Source organism: Echinops telfairi, unplaced genomic scaffold (assembly GCF_000313985.2).
Source record: "Echinops telfairi isolate 266 unplaced genomic scaffold, ASM31398v2 ScPeMD7_443;HRSCAF=831, whole genome shotgun sequence".
NCBI classification, from domain to species: Eukaryota; Metazoa; Chordata; class Mammalia; order Afrosoricida; family Tenrecidae; genus Echinops; species Echinops telfairi.
The window spans coordinates 83,385,521-83,402,850 of NW_022104341.1; the positions used below are offsets into that span (position 1 = coordinate 83,385,521).

The window sequence follows — 17,330 nt, forward strand, 5'->3', positions numbered from 1 at the left end:
TCACTTGTTGTTCCCTTGTCCCTGGGTTTGTTAACACCACTACCTTTCCCCCCACATCCCCCTCTCCCATGTCCCCCTGGAACTGTCGGTCCCATTGTTTTCTCCTCCATATTGCTCATCCAGCCTATCTTGTTTATTTAGACAGACCTGCGGAGATAATAACATGTACCCAAAAGAAGACAGCAAAACCAAGCAACAATATACAACACAACAACAACAACAGACCAATGACACACACACAAAAAAAACACAACAAGAAAGAAAAGCTTGTAGTTAGTTCAAGGATTGTTTGTTGGCCTTTAGGAGTGTTTTCCAGTGCAGTCTGTTGAAACACCAAGCCCTGTCCCCAAAGTCCACCTTCAACATTCCTTGGGAACCTCGCCGCTCTGTTCCCTTGCTGTTCTGTTGCACCCCCTTAGTGTTTTGCCTCGGTGTGGCAGGATCAGATTGGGTACAATTCCCACACTGTGTCTCCGATGTTGTCTGCTGTAAAGCTATGGGTCAGTGAGGGGCATCATGTCTCACAGTGGGGCCGGCCATGTGGTCCTCTCTGTGGACTGGCTGCTCTAATTGGGAACATCGTCCTCACGGCCTGGTGGGCCAGAATGTGCTCTACTCTCTCCTCCTCCCCCTTCATCTGCTCGGGTGTGCTCTGATCAGATATGTCCCTCTCCCGGAGCTGCAGATTCAATGCTGTCCTTTGAAATAAATTCTTCTGGGGGAAGGGGCAAGTGTCCACATAATAGTTGGGATTGGGGCCGGCCCCTCACTTGCTTCTACTCTCAGTAGAGTTCTAATAGTAAAAAAAAGAGGATTGTTAAACTATCCCTAAATTTAGTTCTTAAACTTTTATTTTTTATTTTCAGTCCCTTCCCTCTTGCTGTACCTTCAAAGAAAATAGATATAATCTACAACATTAAACAGAAATTATCTTAGATTAAAAGGTAGTGATCAAAGATCTAGGTATACTGCATTCTAAAATATAGCCCCTTTTCCTTTTTGGTAAAATAATGACATTATCTATAAGAATAACATTTCAATATTGATGCATATGGTTGAGAAAGAAAAACCTGTCCAGATCTTACTGGCTAGAGAAAAGATTTAGGCTTAGAGAAATTCAATAAACAATTTTTTTCACTTAAATTTAATTATAGTGCATATTAAATATTCTAAACACTGAAATGTAACAGTGAAACAAAACAGACATATCTGTATCCTCATGAAGTGGATTGCAGCCTTCAGTATGGATTACAACTCATTGTAAAGAAAACCAAAATCCTCACAACTGGGCGAATAGGTAACATCCTGATAAATGAAGAAAAGATTGAAGTTGTCAAGGATTTCATGTTGCTTGAATCTATAGTCAATGCTTATGGAAGCAGCATTCAGAAGATCAAACAATGCATTGAATTGGATAAATTTGCTGCACAAAACCTATTTAAAGTGTTAAGAAGCAAAGATGTTGTTTCGAGGAGTAAGGTGTACGTGACCCATGGCAATGTATTTTCAGTTGCCTCATATACATGTAAAAGTTGGAAATTGAATTAGGAAGACCAAATAAGAATAAAATTATGGTTCTGATGAAGAATATTGAAAGTCCCATGGACTCCCAAAAGAAAAAGCAAATCTTTCTTCAAAGAAGTACAGCCTGAATGCGCATTAGAGGCAGGGATGTCAAGACTTTGGACATGCTGTCAGGAGAGGTTAGGCCCTGGAGAATGACATCATGGTTGGTAAAGTGGAGGGGCAGCAAGAAAGAGGGAGGCCCTCCACAAAATGGATTGACACAATGCCTACAGCAATGAACTCAATCATAAGAATAATTATGAGGATAGCACAGGACACCAGCAGTGTTTCATTCTGTTGTGATAGGGTCGCTATGAGTCTGAATTAACTTGATGACATGCTAACGACAGCTTGTGTTGTGGAGTCCATTCCAATTTACAGCACCCTATAGAACAGATTAGAGCTGCCTCATAGAGTTTCCTAAAGTGTAATCTGTAGGGGAGACAATTTCCAAGTCTTTTCTCCCACACAAGCACTGATAGATTTGAACAGCCAACCTTTTGGTTAGCAGTTATTGATTAGTGGTTAGCTCCTCAGAAGACTGTTGTTGTTGTTGTTGTCATTGACCTCATGTGGCATTGAGTTAGTTCAAACTCATAGTGACCCTGTGTACCATAGAATACAACACTGCTTAATTCTGTGCTATCTTCACAGTCATTTCTGTTTGAGCCCATTCTTGCAGCCACTTGTGTCAGTCTATCTTGTTGAGGGTCTTCCTTTTTATCGCTGATCTTCTACTTTACCAAGCATGATGTCCTTTCCTAAGGATTGGTCCTTCCTAATAACACATCCAAAGTACATGATACAAAATCTCACCATTCTAAGATGAGTCTGGCCTGTGCTTCTCCCAAGACAAATTTGTTCATTCTTCTGTCAGTCTTAATATTCTTCACCAACATTGTAATTCAAAGACATCAGTTCTGTATTCCGTATTCATAGTCCAGCTTTGCATGCCTAGGAGGCAATCAAAAATGTCATGGCTTGGGTCAGGTGCACCTTAGTCCTCAATGTAATATCTTTGCTTATTAACATTTTTAAGAGAACTTTTGCAGCAGATTTATTAAATACAGTGTGTCATTTAATTTGACTGCTGCTTCCGTGGCATTGATTGTGGATCCAAGTAAAATGAAATCCTTGACAACTTCAGCCTTCAGTTATTCTATTGTTGCTTGGTCCAGTTGTGAGAATTCTTGTTTTCTTTATATCGAAGTAAAATCTTCATCACTAAGTGCTTCAAATCCTCTTCACTTGCAGCAGACAAGGTTGGGTCATCTGCATATTGCCATGTATTAATGAGTTTTCCTCCAATCCTGATGCATCTTTCTTCTTATAGTCCAGCTTCAGGTTAGTTGCTCAGCATGAAGATTGAATAAATATGAATAAATAAAAATAGGAGCCCTCGTGGCACAGTGGTTAAAGAATTCAGCTGTTAACCAAAAGTGGGCAGTTTGAACCCACCAGTAGCTCCACAGGAAAACAATGTGAGTCTATTTCCATCAAGATTTAAAGCCCTTATCAAAAAGTATAGCATCTGGGGTCTTAAAGGCTTGAAGGTAATTAAGCAGCCATCAAGCTCAGAAGCAATAAAGCCCACATGGAAGAAGCACACCAGCCTATGCAACCACGAGGTGTCGAAGGGATCAGGTATAAGGCATCATCAGAACAAAAATCTTACCATAGTGAGTGAGGGGGGGAGTGTGGAGTGGAGACCCAAAGCCCATTTGTAGGCCACTGGAGAGGGGCCCTTGCAGAGGGGTCTGGGGGAGGAGACGAGCCAGTCAGGGTGCGATGTAGCAACGATGAAAAATACAACTTTCCTCTAGTTCCTAAATGTTTCCTCCCCGCTCCCACTATCATGACACGAATTCTACCTTGCAAGTCTGGTTAGACCAGAGGATGTATACTGGTACAGACAGGAACTGGAAATACAGGGAATCCAGGGTGGATGATCCCTACAGGACCAGTAGTGAGAGTGGCGATACTGGGAGGGTAGAGGGAGAGTGGGTTGGAAAGAGGGAACCGATTACAAGGAACTGTATGTGACCTCCCTGGGGGATGGACAACTGAAAAGTGGGTGAAGGGAGATGTCGGACAGGGCAAGATATGACAAAATAACAATTTATAAATTATCAAGGGCTCATGAGGGAGGGGGGAGAGGGGAGGGAGGGGGAAAATGAGGACCTAATGCCAGGGGCTTAAGTGGAGAGGAAATGTTTTGAGAATGATGAGGGCAATGAATGTACAAATGCGCTGTACACAATTGATGTATGTATGGATTGTGATAAGAGTTTCATGAGCCCCTAATGAAATGATTTAAAAAAAGATTTACAGCCTTAGAAAGCCCCTAGTGTCTTATAGGGTCATGATGAGTCAGAATCAACTTGATGGCAATGGTTTGGGTTTTTTGGAACACATTTAGAGAATTTTAATTCTCTCTTGATCTGCTTACAAAGGGAAAATCTAGAATACAAAAGTAGCCAAAACTTTCTCTTTGCCGTGGATATCACTGTTAGACTACTTCCCTGAAAGCTTGTGACCACCAGAAGGACTTGGTTGCCAATTAAGATAGAATACTCAAAATGTTAGATTTAAGCAGAATAATCATGTGTTTTTGTCGGGTGCTGAATGTTTAATGCTAGCAATAATAATAATAAAGAAGCACATTTAGAATTTTTTATACTCCAAGATTAGAAAAACTCTACTTTCTTTTTTTTTTAGCTCTTACTTTCTATAGCCAAGAATCAGCTTAAAGAATTATTGCCAGCTATCTACCTTTGAAGGGTATCATTTATTTGAATAATTATTTATTTAGCACCTACTAAAAATAAATGAATGTTTATTGGGAGATACATAGTAAATAGAGAATTATAAATCCTGTGTAAAAGGTTGTGGTTGAAGTAAGCACAGGATCCTACTATACATGGCATAGTGGAAAGAGCCAGCATTTTTAGAGGCAGATAGGGAATTAATTTTCAGTCTGACAATTACAGAAAAGCTTTAGAACCTTAGACAAAATAACTGCTCTATACCTAATTTCCTAGCTTATGAAACAAGGTACCTCCTTACTAAATGAGGCACATTTGAGTCATCTAAATATTGGGTCCATCGGGCAGTTGAAAGTATAAGACTAAAGTCAAGGTGAAAGGTCTTGGCTAGATTTGGCAGTCATCAACATAGAAACCACAAAATGAATGACAGGCAAGATGTATAGCCTGAGAAAGCAGACGTTTAAGAAAAATTCTAAGTAACATCATGTATTTTAGGAGAATCAAAAAAGAATCACGAGAAATGGGAAGAGAAAGAAAACTAAGGGAAGAAGGCATACACGGAATCTGGTGGCTGTGAAATTTTGAAAATTCAGAGAAACACAAGAAAGTTCTACCCGTAATTCTTCTGTTGTAGCTATTATAATGGAATTAAAGAGTGAAATAATATAAATATCTTTAAAAGTCTTAAGTATGTATTTCTTATTACTCTGCAGAAAAGATTTTATCAGTTCACATTCTTAACCCCTCCCTTTGTATAAGAATAACTATCTCAAAGCATTCTTTTTGCTAAGGGGATTTTTGTTTGATCTTTTAACTTGATTTGGGAATGGGGGTAAGAGATATCTTGTTTGAACTTTTATTTCTTTGAAAATCTTTTTTATTAAAAAAAAAAGAAAGTATTTTTTATTATTTTAACCATTTTTATATACCTAAAAAGAATCCTTTGTCCTATATAGAGCAATTATTTTGTTCTTTTAATTTGGTGGGATTTTTTCCCCAGTTAATAGTCAAATCTATTGTTTTCCTGTTTGATTTCTTAAGAAGAACCTGTGATTTCTTGAGATGAGGCATATGTTTCTGGGAGACATGTATAAGAGGAAAGGGAGAATGTGAGGTTGACTAGGCTCGGGGTGCTATGTCGAGCTGGTAGCCTTCAGGCTCCCACACAGGATATTCACAGTGGTTCACAGTGGCCTGTTGCGTATTCTTGGCACAACTGTATGCTGCTGCCTCTGCTTTGACACAAGGATAATTGGGTCTCTGTTATGCTGCTCAGCCAACTGCACTGTGGGAATTGACCTAATGCTGAGCACCCATAGAGGTGAGTGGGACCCGACGTCATATTCTCTCTTTACATCGCTGTCTATCCCCTTGACAGCACTGCCTGGTGGGGCCATGTGCCAAGTCTTGTTTGTCTGCTTCTTGGAGTGACAGTTCTTTTTGGCCCATAATGTAAATATCATGGCCTTGAAATCTTCCAGCTGTTCATGCTTTGTCACTTCTTCAAAGGGAACTGACTTGTTTTCCACTGGAGGAGTCCATGGAACATTTGCTACCCACAGTAGTTGGAATCATTAAAAGGAAAGATAAAGAGCTAAGAGTCAGTGTTGTTTCATTGTTTGTATTCAGATGGAAATTTTAAATCTCCCATCAAAGAATCAGGAGAAAAATCACATTGAAATTCAGTAACAGAGCTCCAAGCTTACACAGAATTTTTCAAGGATGTTTGACTTGATCCCTTAAAAATGACAAAAACCATGAACTGTGTAGCTCCAGGGTTGATAATTAATTTGTTTACCCTTCTCAGCCTTTCTTGCCTTCCTACCTATATTCCATGTGTGTGGTCCTGTTTCAGCATGCATAGTTCCTTTGAATGGCCTATGGGAGATAGGTAAGAAGTGTGCAGCAGTCGGGTTTATAGAGCTGCCTATGAATAACATCTTTCTAAAACCTCAGTCATCTCTCAATCTTATAGTTGGTCTCTCCATCTTCACTGTCCTTTAACAATGCTACAGTTCTGATTCAGAGAAACCAATTGTGTTTCTAAAGCTACAATAGTGAACTCAAACATAACAATTGTGAAGATGGTGCAAGAGTATGTAGTGTTTCGTTCTGTTGTACATAGAGTTGCTATCTGTTGGAGCTGACTGAAAGGCACCTAACAACAATCTTTACAGAAGCACACAAAATGCCTGATGGGTTCAGACCACCAACTTTTCTGTCAGTGGTCAAGCGCTTAACCACTGTGTCACCAGGACCCTTAGTACCATTGCCTTACTAGAAAATAAAACTCATCATATCATTTTCCTGCTTAAAAACTACTACTGGCTTCCACTTCAGGCTCCCTAGACTGCCACTGAAGGCTTCCCAGATCTGGCTCCCTTGCCTAATTAGTCAGCTTCATCTCCTCTACCCTGGCTTAAACCCACACCAGCCCATTCTCCAATGGATTTTAAATTCCTTGAAGTATTAAACAGTGTATTTCCAAGGTCTTGCACGGTGACTTGTGTATAGTACATACTTTGATCCTGCACTATCCCCACAATTGTTATATTTGAGCCCATTGTTGGCGTCACTATGTCAGTCCACCTCATTAAGGCTCTTCCTGTTTTTCACTGACCCTTACTTTGACAAGCATGACACTCTTTTATGGGGACTGTTCTCTCCTGATAACATGCCCAACATGCCTGAAATGAAGTCTCGCCAGCCTCGCGTCTTAGGAGTATTCTAGTTGTATTTCTTCCAGCATGGATTTATTTGTTGTTCTGTCAGTTCATGGTACTTTTGATATTCTTCTCCAAAAGTAGTCAGTGCTTCTCTGGTCTTGTTTATTCACTGTCCTGCTTCCACATGCATATTAGGTGATTTAAAATACTATGGTTGGGGTCAGATGCACCTTAGTCCTCAAAGTGACCTCTTTACTCTTTTAACTGTAGAGAAGTTTTATGTAGCAGATTTTCCCAATGCAGTATGTTGGTTCACTTTTTCAATACTGCCTCTATGAGCATTGAGTGTATATCCAAATAAAATTAAACTCTTGACAATTTTTATCTTTTCTCCATTTATCATGATAATATCTGTTGATCCAATTGTGGGGATATTTTCTTATGTTGAGGTATATTTCATACTGGAGGCTATAATCTTTGTCTTTGACATTAAACAGTTAATGCTAAATAAACAAATGCTTAATAAACACTAAGTAAATTAGTGATTTTAAAATTCTAACAAGATCACAGTATGAGAGAGAAATCTGAAAATTCCTTCTCTTCTGTGCTTTATTCCTTTACTAAGTCCAAAATTTAATCATTGCATAGGCTAAGGACCCTTTCTTCTTCTGTTATAGATTCCTGTTCACTTATTAAGTCCCAGTGTTCTTTCTCAGTACTCACCACGAAACCCCATGCCGCCTCTTGAGACTCAAGAGGGCCAGATAAAAGAGCACCCTAGAGCTTTTAGCTAAGGTTGCTTGGTGCTCTTATGTCTAAGTGTTATAAAAATAGTACAGGCACCTTTTGTCTTCTGGGAGTTCTTTTACACATTGATCTTTTATCTGATCTTCTATAAGACTGGCCTAGAATGATATTTTACATGAAAGTAAGTTAAAATAAACTTTTTTGTAGGAATTCTTTGATAGCCATTGGTAAAAGATACAAATGTTGTAATGGAGACAACTCTAATATGTAGGTTATATGGTGAAATATGCCTCTGAAATACATGGTCCCTATGAGTGATTTTAAATTACAGTCTGAATCAAACCAGGAGAGTGGTAACACAGAAACTGAGAAAAAATGGAAGACAAGAAGCTAAAAGATGGCCTAAATTTGTACAATTTGGAAGATACAACAAAACCTAAAGAAGAAAAGAATCACTCCTAATTCTATAGTGAGGAAGAATTAAGCAAACACTGTACTCAGTCTGTGTGTATGCAAATGTAAAGCTATACATAACGCACTGCCATAACACATTAAGGAGAAAAAATATGGCCTCTGTAGAAGCCAACAGCAACAAAAAAGTTTTAAAATAAAACCCAGTGCCACTTATTGATAAAAGTTTATAGCAAAATAAGGGTTAAAAGAGAAGTTTCTTAATCTGATAGAAGTTAGAGATTAAAAATCTATAACAATCATTATTCAAAAAGATTCGCTTTAAAATCTGGAGCAGTAAGAATGCTTGCTATCAATGTTTCTATTCATCACTATATGAAAAACCTTAACCAATACAGCAAGATGGTGGCAATCGTGTCAATTATAGAAGAAGAAGAAAAAAAGTTGTTCCTTCCATTCAAGTTTCTATATCTTATTTTATTTATTTTTCATTATCTTGCTATATTAGTTAAGACAGAGTTATTAAGATTGTTTCGCTGTATCATTGACTATAAGATCAAAAGTTAATTTAAAAGAAAATAATTGTTTAAAAGACACCATTTACAATAGCAATAAAAAATAAGATCTGCAATGTCTTTGTGGAAAATATTTTTTAAAAAGAAATTGAAGAAAGCAGAAATGAAGAAATGACTATTGTGTTTGTCTGGGTAGACTAGAAAAACAAACTCATTGACACTCATGTGTAAGAGAGAACTTTATATCAAGAAGTAATTATGGATCATTAAGACATCCTAGCCTAGTCCAGATCAAGTCCGTAAGTCTGATATTAGCCCATATGTCATTTACCAATCTATGAATTCCTCTTCAGATTCAGGCAGCACATGTAATGATCACAGGCCAGTGGGTGGAAAGTCTTGTGAATCTAGTGGCAGTGGAAGCATCTCCAGGGTTCTGGCTGCCATCAGCATGACTCCATGTCAACAGGAAAGTGTAGCAGAGATATGTGTGTTCTGCCTCTAGGGAGGAAAACAGCAGTTCCCAGAATCCTCCAGAGAAGACCATGCCCACACAGAGACTTCATTGACTATGACCTGATTGACAGGCTAGAGACTCCATCCCTTCACTCAACTTGACAGGAGATATGTAACTGCCACAACTATGTTTATGGATAGGAAGACTAAGTGTTATAAAGATGCTGCTCTTACCTACCTATATACTCGCGTATAAGCCGAGTTTTTCAGCACATTTTTAATGCTGTTTTTGTGGTAAAATTAGGTGCCTTGGCTGATATTTGGGTTGGCTTATACTTGAATATATACAGTAAGTTGGATTCAATCAAATCCTACCAAGGTGTTTTGAAGACCCAAATAAACTGATCCTAAAATTTATATAGGAAAACAAAGGCCTTCACTGACACTGAATTATTCAGATAGAAGTCGTAGAATTAGAGAATGTTTTGTTGCGTGTATTTTTGCCACAATTAGGAAAAAATAATAATTGTATGAATAACACTGAGTAGAAGGAAGAAGAAAATGTTCTAGAATTGAATGTGGTGATGCTTGTACAACTCTACTTGATATGATTGAACTGTTGAATTGTATAGATGGAGTGATAATAAAACTGTTAAAAGGGGGGGGAGCAAAAGCCTTAAAATCAAGATATTCTAAAGAATAAATTGACATGTCCTTACAGAATCCAGCACATATTTTAAAGCTCTACTAATTAAAATCATGTGGTACTAGAGCAGAAATAGACACAGAATGGACAAACTCAGAAATAGATGCACATGTAAAAGCAGACGTTATATGACAGTGAAAATAGTGATTTATTAAAAAATTAACAAATTTTTTTTAAAAATTAAAAAGTGATTTATGAGGATAAAAAGGTGCTGAGATAAATATTACCCAGGTGAGAACAAGACAACATAATTTTATCCCTGTTTCATTCCTCACAGAAGTAGCAATCCCAGCTGTTTTAAAACTTAAATGACAAAGGAAAATGTATATAAATTTCATTGGAAAATGTAGCACAAAAATTGTGACTATGCATTAAAATTAAGATCTTGTATTTATTAAAAGATGGCAAAGAAAATCACAGCTTCTTCAAAAGGCCAGAGTATTCTACCTTCTCATGGGTAGAATAGTCAAGATTATGTTAAAATATATTCATACTTACATGCATACACACAAACACCGTGGATGAAATTTTGTAAATTACTTTCTATCCAGACTACTGGGGGGAGGGGTTTTCAGATACACTAATCTCCCACTCTTGCTTACAGCTAATAAAGAGAGCCTGGATCCTCTACTTCTTCAGAACTGTCAAATCCATGCCATTTTTAATCTCAATCCCCACGTGGCATGATGGATGGAATTTGACTTTTCCTTGTATGCACAGAGCTTTTGCTCCCAATAGAATCCAGTCAGGTTTCTCATATTTGGCCACTTTTTCTTCCTAGGTCAATCACTTCGATCCGGAGTGAACTGATTCCATACCTAGTGAGAAAACAGTTCTCTTCAGCCTCATCTCAACAGGGACAAGAAGAAAAAGAGGAAGACCTGAAGAAGAAAGAGCCCAAATCCTTAGGTCAGTGCTCAAGTTAGTGGTAGCCGTACCTCTGGAGTGGGCAGGTGGCTAAGATGCCTGTCTCAAGGCAGTGGGCCCTTTATCTGACCTATGGGACAGAGACTAACTGCTCCCAATCTCTGGGCTGTGGGTATCCTTCCTCAAGCAGATCCTCTTACAGTGTTCTTCAAGATTATGCTAACCTCTTCCCACTCCATTCTTGGTTCCCACCAAAATATTTTGACTTTAAACTCTGCCTGCCACTTTCCAGTTCTACTTTTCTCTAGACTTAAAGAAGTCTCATTCCTGGTTAAATTTACCCCTTTTGTGAAGGGAAGGAATCTGAAACTGTACAATTATAGCCCAACTCAAAGCAAATCAAACTTTCCACTCCAGGATATAAGGGCGAGGTCTGATTTGCTTTCATATCCCTAGCCCCTGCCCCAGTTCTTGGCTCATATAGATGCCATATAGATTGAAAAAAACTTATTAATTAAATAAAAGCAGTCTAGCATAATGGTTAAGATCACAAGATTTGGTATTAGACAGACCCGAGCTTGTGTAATCTGGTCCTGCTTCATATTAGCTGACTTAGGCAGGTTGCTCAGGTATCCTGTGCTTTTTTTGTAATAGCATAGCTACCTTTAGCAGTACAAAGTCAATGTGGCTGGTCAACTTTATTGAATTATTTCATGATTTTACAAAATTATTTGTTATTTTTTTAGTAGTGCTTGACTGTTGATCCAGCTTGTTCTGAGGACCCCCTTTTTAAAAAAAAAAAAAAAAAGATCTATTTTTTCCATTATGAGATACTTTCAAACATACAGGAAAACATATTACCTTTTTTTTTTTTTAATTTGACTTGATGTTTGGGGTCTTAGTGAATTTCCCCCAGGATTCATGCTGCATGGGCAAATTTCAAGGAAAGTCATCTTGACTTAAGTCTATAGGCCTTCTGTCATCTCTATAACTCTTTGTCTTGGCTTTGGTATTTGTTCTGAAGATATTTACAGTTTTATAAAAGAAGCCAATACTTTTGCACCTAATGACACCTGCTGGAATGCCTGTCGAACAGACAAGTGGGAAGACTTAACCAGACCACAGGTGCGCTGCTATGTCCACATCATGAAAGAAGGCCTCTGCTCCCGAGTGAGCACCCTAGGACTCTACATGGAAGCAAATAGACAGGTGAGAGGATGGGTTCAAAGAGGAGTCATGAGAGTTTCTGCCCCAGGAATAGACTGAGCCTTTTGTCTTACTTCATTAGTTATAGAGAACCTTGTTCCAAATTCCTCTTTCTCATGGTTAAAACAAGGCCTGCTTGGCATGTCATGGGGGATCACTGTAGCAGGAGGTGTAGGTGAGGACCTTGTCCATAAATTTAGAGCTTCATTGGCTCCAAGGGAAGGTTAAGATCTTCAGGAATGCTAATTCCTAGCTTCTGGGTTCAGCAACATTCTCCTATTCTCAGCATGGGGCTGTCTATAGTGCTTGCTTGATAGACAAGCTGATAAATGCTGTGTAAACATTACTGTGATGTGGTAAACAAAGAGACACAGAGGAGGCTTTGTGATGTAATTAAATCGAGTTTTGAAGGATAAGTAGGAGCTGGCCAGACCAAGAAGGGGAGTAGGGGAGGATGATATAGGCCTGAGGTCTGCAGACTGAGACAGAAGAGCCAATCCTATCCCTCATGACAATTTTAAATTTATTCAAAAGCTATAAATGTATTTTTACCAATAAATGAAATCACCATTATCTGAATAATATCATTTAATTTTTTTAAATTTTACTTCAAAGCCATATGTAAGTACTGAAAGAGCTGCACAATACTTGCATGCTGCAGTTTTCTGACCTCTGATATAGACTAAGAATAGCATGCACAAATAGAAAGCATGAGTCATTCTGAAAACTACAGAAATTTTTATATGACGGAAGCACAGAGAAGGGAAGGGCAGGAAAGAGACAGCTGCAGAATAAAGGTGGGCCAGTCACAAAGAGCATTGTCTATTATTCTAAGGAGATCACTGTTTTTATCCTATGGTTAAAGGGTAGAAATACTAGTTTAGAGGATTAGTTGTTGACATGGTTCCTAGAAAAACTCTGTGGAAACTTGTTGCAGGTATAGACAAGATAAACTGAAGGAGTGGTGAATTTTAAAAATTGGTTAAAATTGGGGTCTCTCTAACTGCCATCAAGTTGATTCTGACTTGTAGCAACTCTATAAGGTAGGGTAGGATTTCCAAGGCTGTAAATCTTTATGGAAGCCGGCGGCCTCATTTTTCTTCCATAGCTGGTAGGTTTGAGCTGCCAGCCTTTGGGGTCTCAGCCCAGTGCTTAACCCTTTGTGCCTGCAGTACTCTTAAAAAGGGTATAGAACCGCTTGAGGACCTAAACCATATGGTGGACATAGCTCTAGCCCCACAATGGAGAAAAAAACTTAAGACCTCAAGCTGAGCTCAATATTGGATTGGTGGTATTGTTGTTAGGTGCCATTGAGTAGGTAGTGACCCTGTGCACAACAGAATGCAACACTGCCCGGTCCTGCACCATCCTCACGATTGTTCCTCTATCTAAGCCCATTGTTGTAGCCACAGTGTCAACCCAGCTCCTCAAGGGCCTTAACCCTTTGTCATTTCTCCCACACTTTACCAAGCATGATGTCCCTGCCCCTCTACTTTACCATGCATGTCCTCCAGGAACTGCTCTCTCCTGACAACATGCTCAAAGTATGTAACGCTAAATCTTGATATCCTTGCCTCTAAGGAGCACTTAGGCCTTACTTACTCCTAGACAGATCGGTTTGTCTTTAGCAGTTCACGGTACTTTCAGCGTTCTTCTCCAGCACCCCAATCCAAATGCATCATTTCTTCAGTCTTCCTTAGTCAATATCCAACTTTCTTTTTTTTTTTCTTTTTTTTTGTGTGTGTGTTTTATTTTTTTATTATTATTTTTTAATCATTTTATTAGGGGCTCATACAACTCTTATCACAATCCATACACACATCAATTGTGCAAAGCGCATTTGTACATTCATTGCCCTCATCATTCTCAAAACATTTCCTCTCCACTTAAACCTCCGGCATTAGGTCCTCATTTTTCCCCTCCCTCCCTGCTCCCCCCTCCCTCATGAGCCCTTGATAGTTTATAAATTGTTATTTTGTCATATCCGACGTCTCCTTTCACCCAATTTTAATATCCAACTTTCACATGCATATGAGGCAGTTGAAAATAGCATGGCTTGGGGCAGGCGCACCTTAGTCTTCAAAGTAATATCCTTACTTTTCAATATTCTAAAGTGGTCTTGTGCAGGAGATTTACCTAATTCAACTTGTTTTTTTATCTCTTCACTGATGCTTCCATAAGCATTGATTGTGGATCCAAGCAAGACAAAGTCAAGCCTCATATCCCCAAAAGGGCTACCTGGGTATCTTAGAGGCTTGTTGCATCCCCTTCTGCCTGAGGTTCTTGGCATTACTTCTGGGAAAGAGGACTCTAAGACAAGGTTCCTGAAAAAGCTGTCATAATCATGGTCCTAGGGGAATTATAGCAGCTTCCTGTCTTACCACCTGGATGAAAGTTGTGGCTAAGAACACCACACATCATGCCTCTGAATAGGTACTGGGTTCTACCCAAGAGGCTTTCAGGTATTAGTCTTGCTTTAATGACCAAATCTCTTTCCTACAGGTGCCCAAATTGCTGCCTGTTCTTTGCCCAGAAGAATCGCTGATCCATTCATCAGCCCAGATTGTCCATAAACACCTAGTAAGTACTAATGTGGGCAGTAAAGCAATCTCCAGGAGCATTGCTTGTCCTTGAGATGCTAATTTAGAACAAGCCCTAGGGAAATCCCAGCTGGATTGTGGTTACAACTATCACCCTATAGAAATCAGCTTAGTCTATGGCCATACCGTCCTGAACAGGTCCAATCTGATCTGATCTTGGAAGCTAAGCAGGGTCTGGCCTGGTTAGTATTTGGATGGAAGAAGTCAGCTTAAATAAGTGCCATCCCTAGCCACACAAACCATGTAAGGAAAAGTCTCCTGTAGTGCTGAGATTGAAATATAGGAGTTTTCAATCTCTCTCCCTTTTCCTACCCTAATTTGAATATTGTCTTCAAGAGAACAGTTGATAGGGAACTGTATGCCTATTTTATACATACATGCATGGATATGTGCATATGTATCAGGTTTTTTGTTTGGTTTTGGCAAACAAAGTATCATGTTTGGTACTTTGGCAAGGAAGTACACCATATTTCTATATAGATTTGTGTTGGTCTCAGAAGTATTGTGGGCCCTATGTGCCAAAGAAATATTGATGATCCCACTTATTGAACTTTCTAGGAAAGTTCTTATTAGACTACAGCTCAAGAGATATGAGGGTTCATTTCCAGTTGGTTGTGATGAATAACTGGTTTTTATATTTGCCTTTTGCAGGTTGGAGTTGACAGCCTTATTGGGTCAGATACACAGGTTGGCGAGAAGTCATCTATTAAGCTATCAGTCATTGGTTCATCCTGTGCCATAAGAGATAGAGTGTCTATCACAAATTGTCTTCTCATGAACTCAGTCACCGTGGAGGAAGGGTATGTTTCTCCTTATATCCATTAAAGGAAGGTTTCAGGCATTCCCAAGAGGTTTTGGAATTAGTCCAGTCCAGGGATTGGGTCACCTGAGGGAGGAGGTAAAGAAAGGAGGGAATAGCACCTGGGCTTCTACTTGGCCTTAATTACATGGCCTCTCAAGGTATTTCCAAAGCCCATCTTTTGTGATAATGTGGTCCTGGAAGAAGCTGCCTTCTCATATCTTGATACTCTGCTTTATGGGGATGGCTACACCATTTAGCCACTATCCATGTTGAAATGGCACTGCACCAATACAGAGAATTACCTCCACTTTCTCAACATCACAGAAGAAGACAGACCTAGTAGGAGAGGATGGTGAGCCATGCATTATTTTTTAATAATCATAAGGATGGCACAAGCAGCCCTGGTGGCATAGGGGTTATGTGTTGAGCTGTTAATCACAAAGTCAGCAGTTCAAAACCACCAGCCATTCTGAGGGAGAAAAATGAGGTTTTCAACTTCCATAAAGAGATACAGTCTCCCCATACTATGGTGGTGTAGTGGTTATACACTGGGCTGTGATCCGAATGATCAGCAGTTCAAAACCACCAGCAGCTCCTCGGGAAAAAGACTGGGCTTTCTATTTAAAAAAAGAGAGAGAGAGAGAGAGAGAGATACAGTCTCAGAAACCCACAGGAGCAGTTCCAGTCTTATCATATAGGATCCCTAAGAGTCAGAATTCACTTACTGGCAGTGAGTTTTGGAGGGTGGCACAGGAACATACATGAGGTCGCTATGAGAGAGAGCCAACTCAGCAGCAGCTAAAAACAGCATTTTTAAAGGAGCACATCTCTCTAAGTCATAGAGTAAGGTGACCAGATTTTAACATTGGTAAAGCGGGACACCATTGATAAAACTCATATCCTGGCGAAATAGCCACACGGCAGCTGAAAACCGTATACCCTAGCTTGTCGTGCATTCTTTCCAAAAATCGGGACTTTTTTTAAAACGCCACGGGATGCGGGGAAAATTGTGAAAAATCGGGACATCTGGTCACCTTATCATAGTCATATAGCATTGTTCACACCTGGGAACACTTTAGAGTGTCTTAAAATCTTGGTCTAGGGACAACTTGAACATGGATTGAAAAGATTTGAATGATCTTTAGTGAGCTTCTTCTATTTTAAGGTTTTTCTAGGTATAAAATGAAAGCCTGATGAGGTTGTGTTGTTTGTAGCCATTAAGATAACTCCAACTCATGGCTACCTTAGGTGTAACAGAACAAAATGATGCCCAATCATCTACCACCTCCATAATGGTTACTGTTTAATTTTGAGTGTCTTCCAACCTGAGGGGCTCATCTTCCAATACTGTATTGGGCAGTGTTTTTGTATTATTCATAAAGTTTCATCTGCAAACATAGGTAGTAGAAATAATGAAGGATACTACCATATCAGTTATGCTGAAGTCTAATATTTTCAACTGCTGAAAGCAGATGTGTTCTGAGTATGGAGGGTGTGGGGGGGGCCCTTACTTGTCTTTCTGCAGGATGTGAGACAGGTTCAGAAAACAAATTTTGAAAATCATTAGGCTAAATTAGCCTGAAATGGACTTTAGCTCTGATCATTTAATCTCTGTCCAGAAACTGCTTCCTAGATTTATAAATTAGTTAATATATATAAAGCACTTAGAATCATCTTTAGCACATAGATGTTAGTTATTATTGTCATCGTCATCATCACCGTATATCATTTCACAAAGGTGGCATGTTCCAGAGTTATCTTCCTGAAGAATATCTCTGATCTTCTCATCCTTCTGTTCAAAAACTATTGAAGGCTCCTCATTACTGAAAAGTTTGAACTTCATTGTTTATTTTCAAGATTCCTCATGATTTGATTCCAGCCCTGAGTCCTGGAATGTTAGCATAAGATAACACCTTAAGAAGTTATCCACTCATTGGGCCTCCACTCAAGTACTCCCTCAACACAAGAATACTTTCTTCTAGTAAATTGGCATTCTATGATGCTCACCTTCCCAACACAA

The 17,330-nt window shown here is 39.1% G+C and overlaps 1 protein-coding gene across 5 annotated transcripts in view; it reads left to right on the forward strand.

The window, feature by feature from the left end:
* Positions 1–17,330, forward strand: part of EIF2B3 (eukaryotic translation initiation factor 2B subunit gamma) — a 147,063-nt gene that overhangs the window by 102,193 nt on the left and 27,540 nt on the right. For all 5 annotated transcript variants that reach the window (XM_045292130.1, XM_045292128.1, XM_045292129.1 and 2 more), the window contains 4 exons: positions 10,617–10,744; positions 11,727–11,911; positions 14,411–14,488; positions 15,160–15,308. In XM_045292130.1, the coding sequence (XP_045148065.1) occupies positions 10,617–10,744; positions 11,727–11,911; positions 14,411–14,488; positions 15,160–15,308 (540 nt within the window). The remainder of the gene's footprint in view (positions 1–10,616; positions 10,745–11,726; positions 11,912–14,410; positions 14,489–15,159; positions 15,309–17,330) is intronic.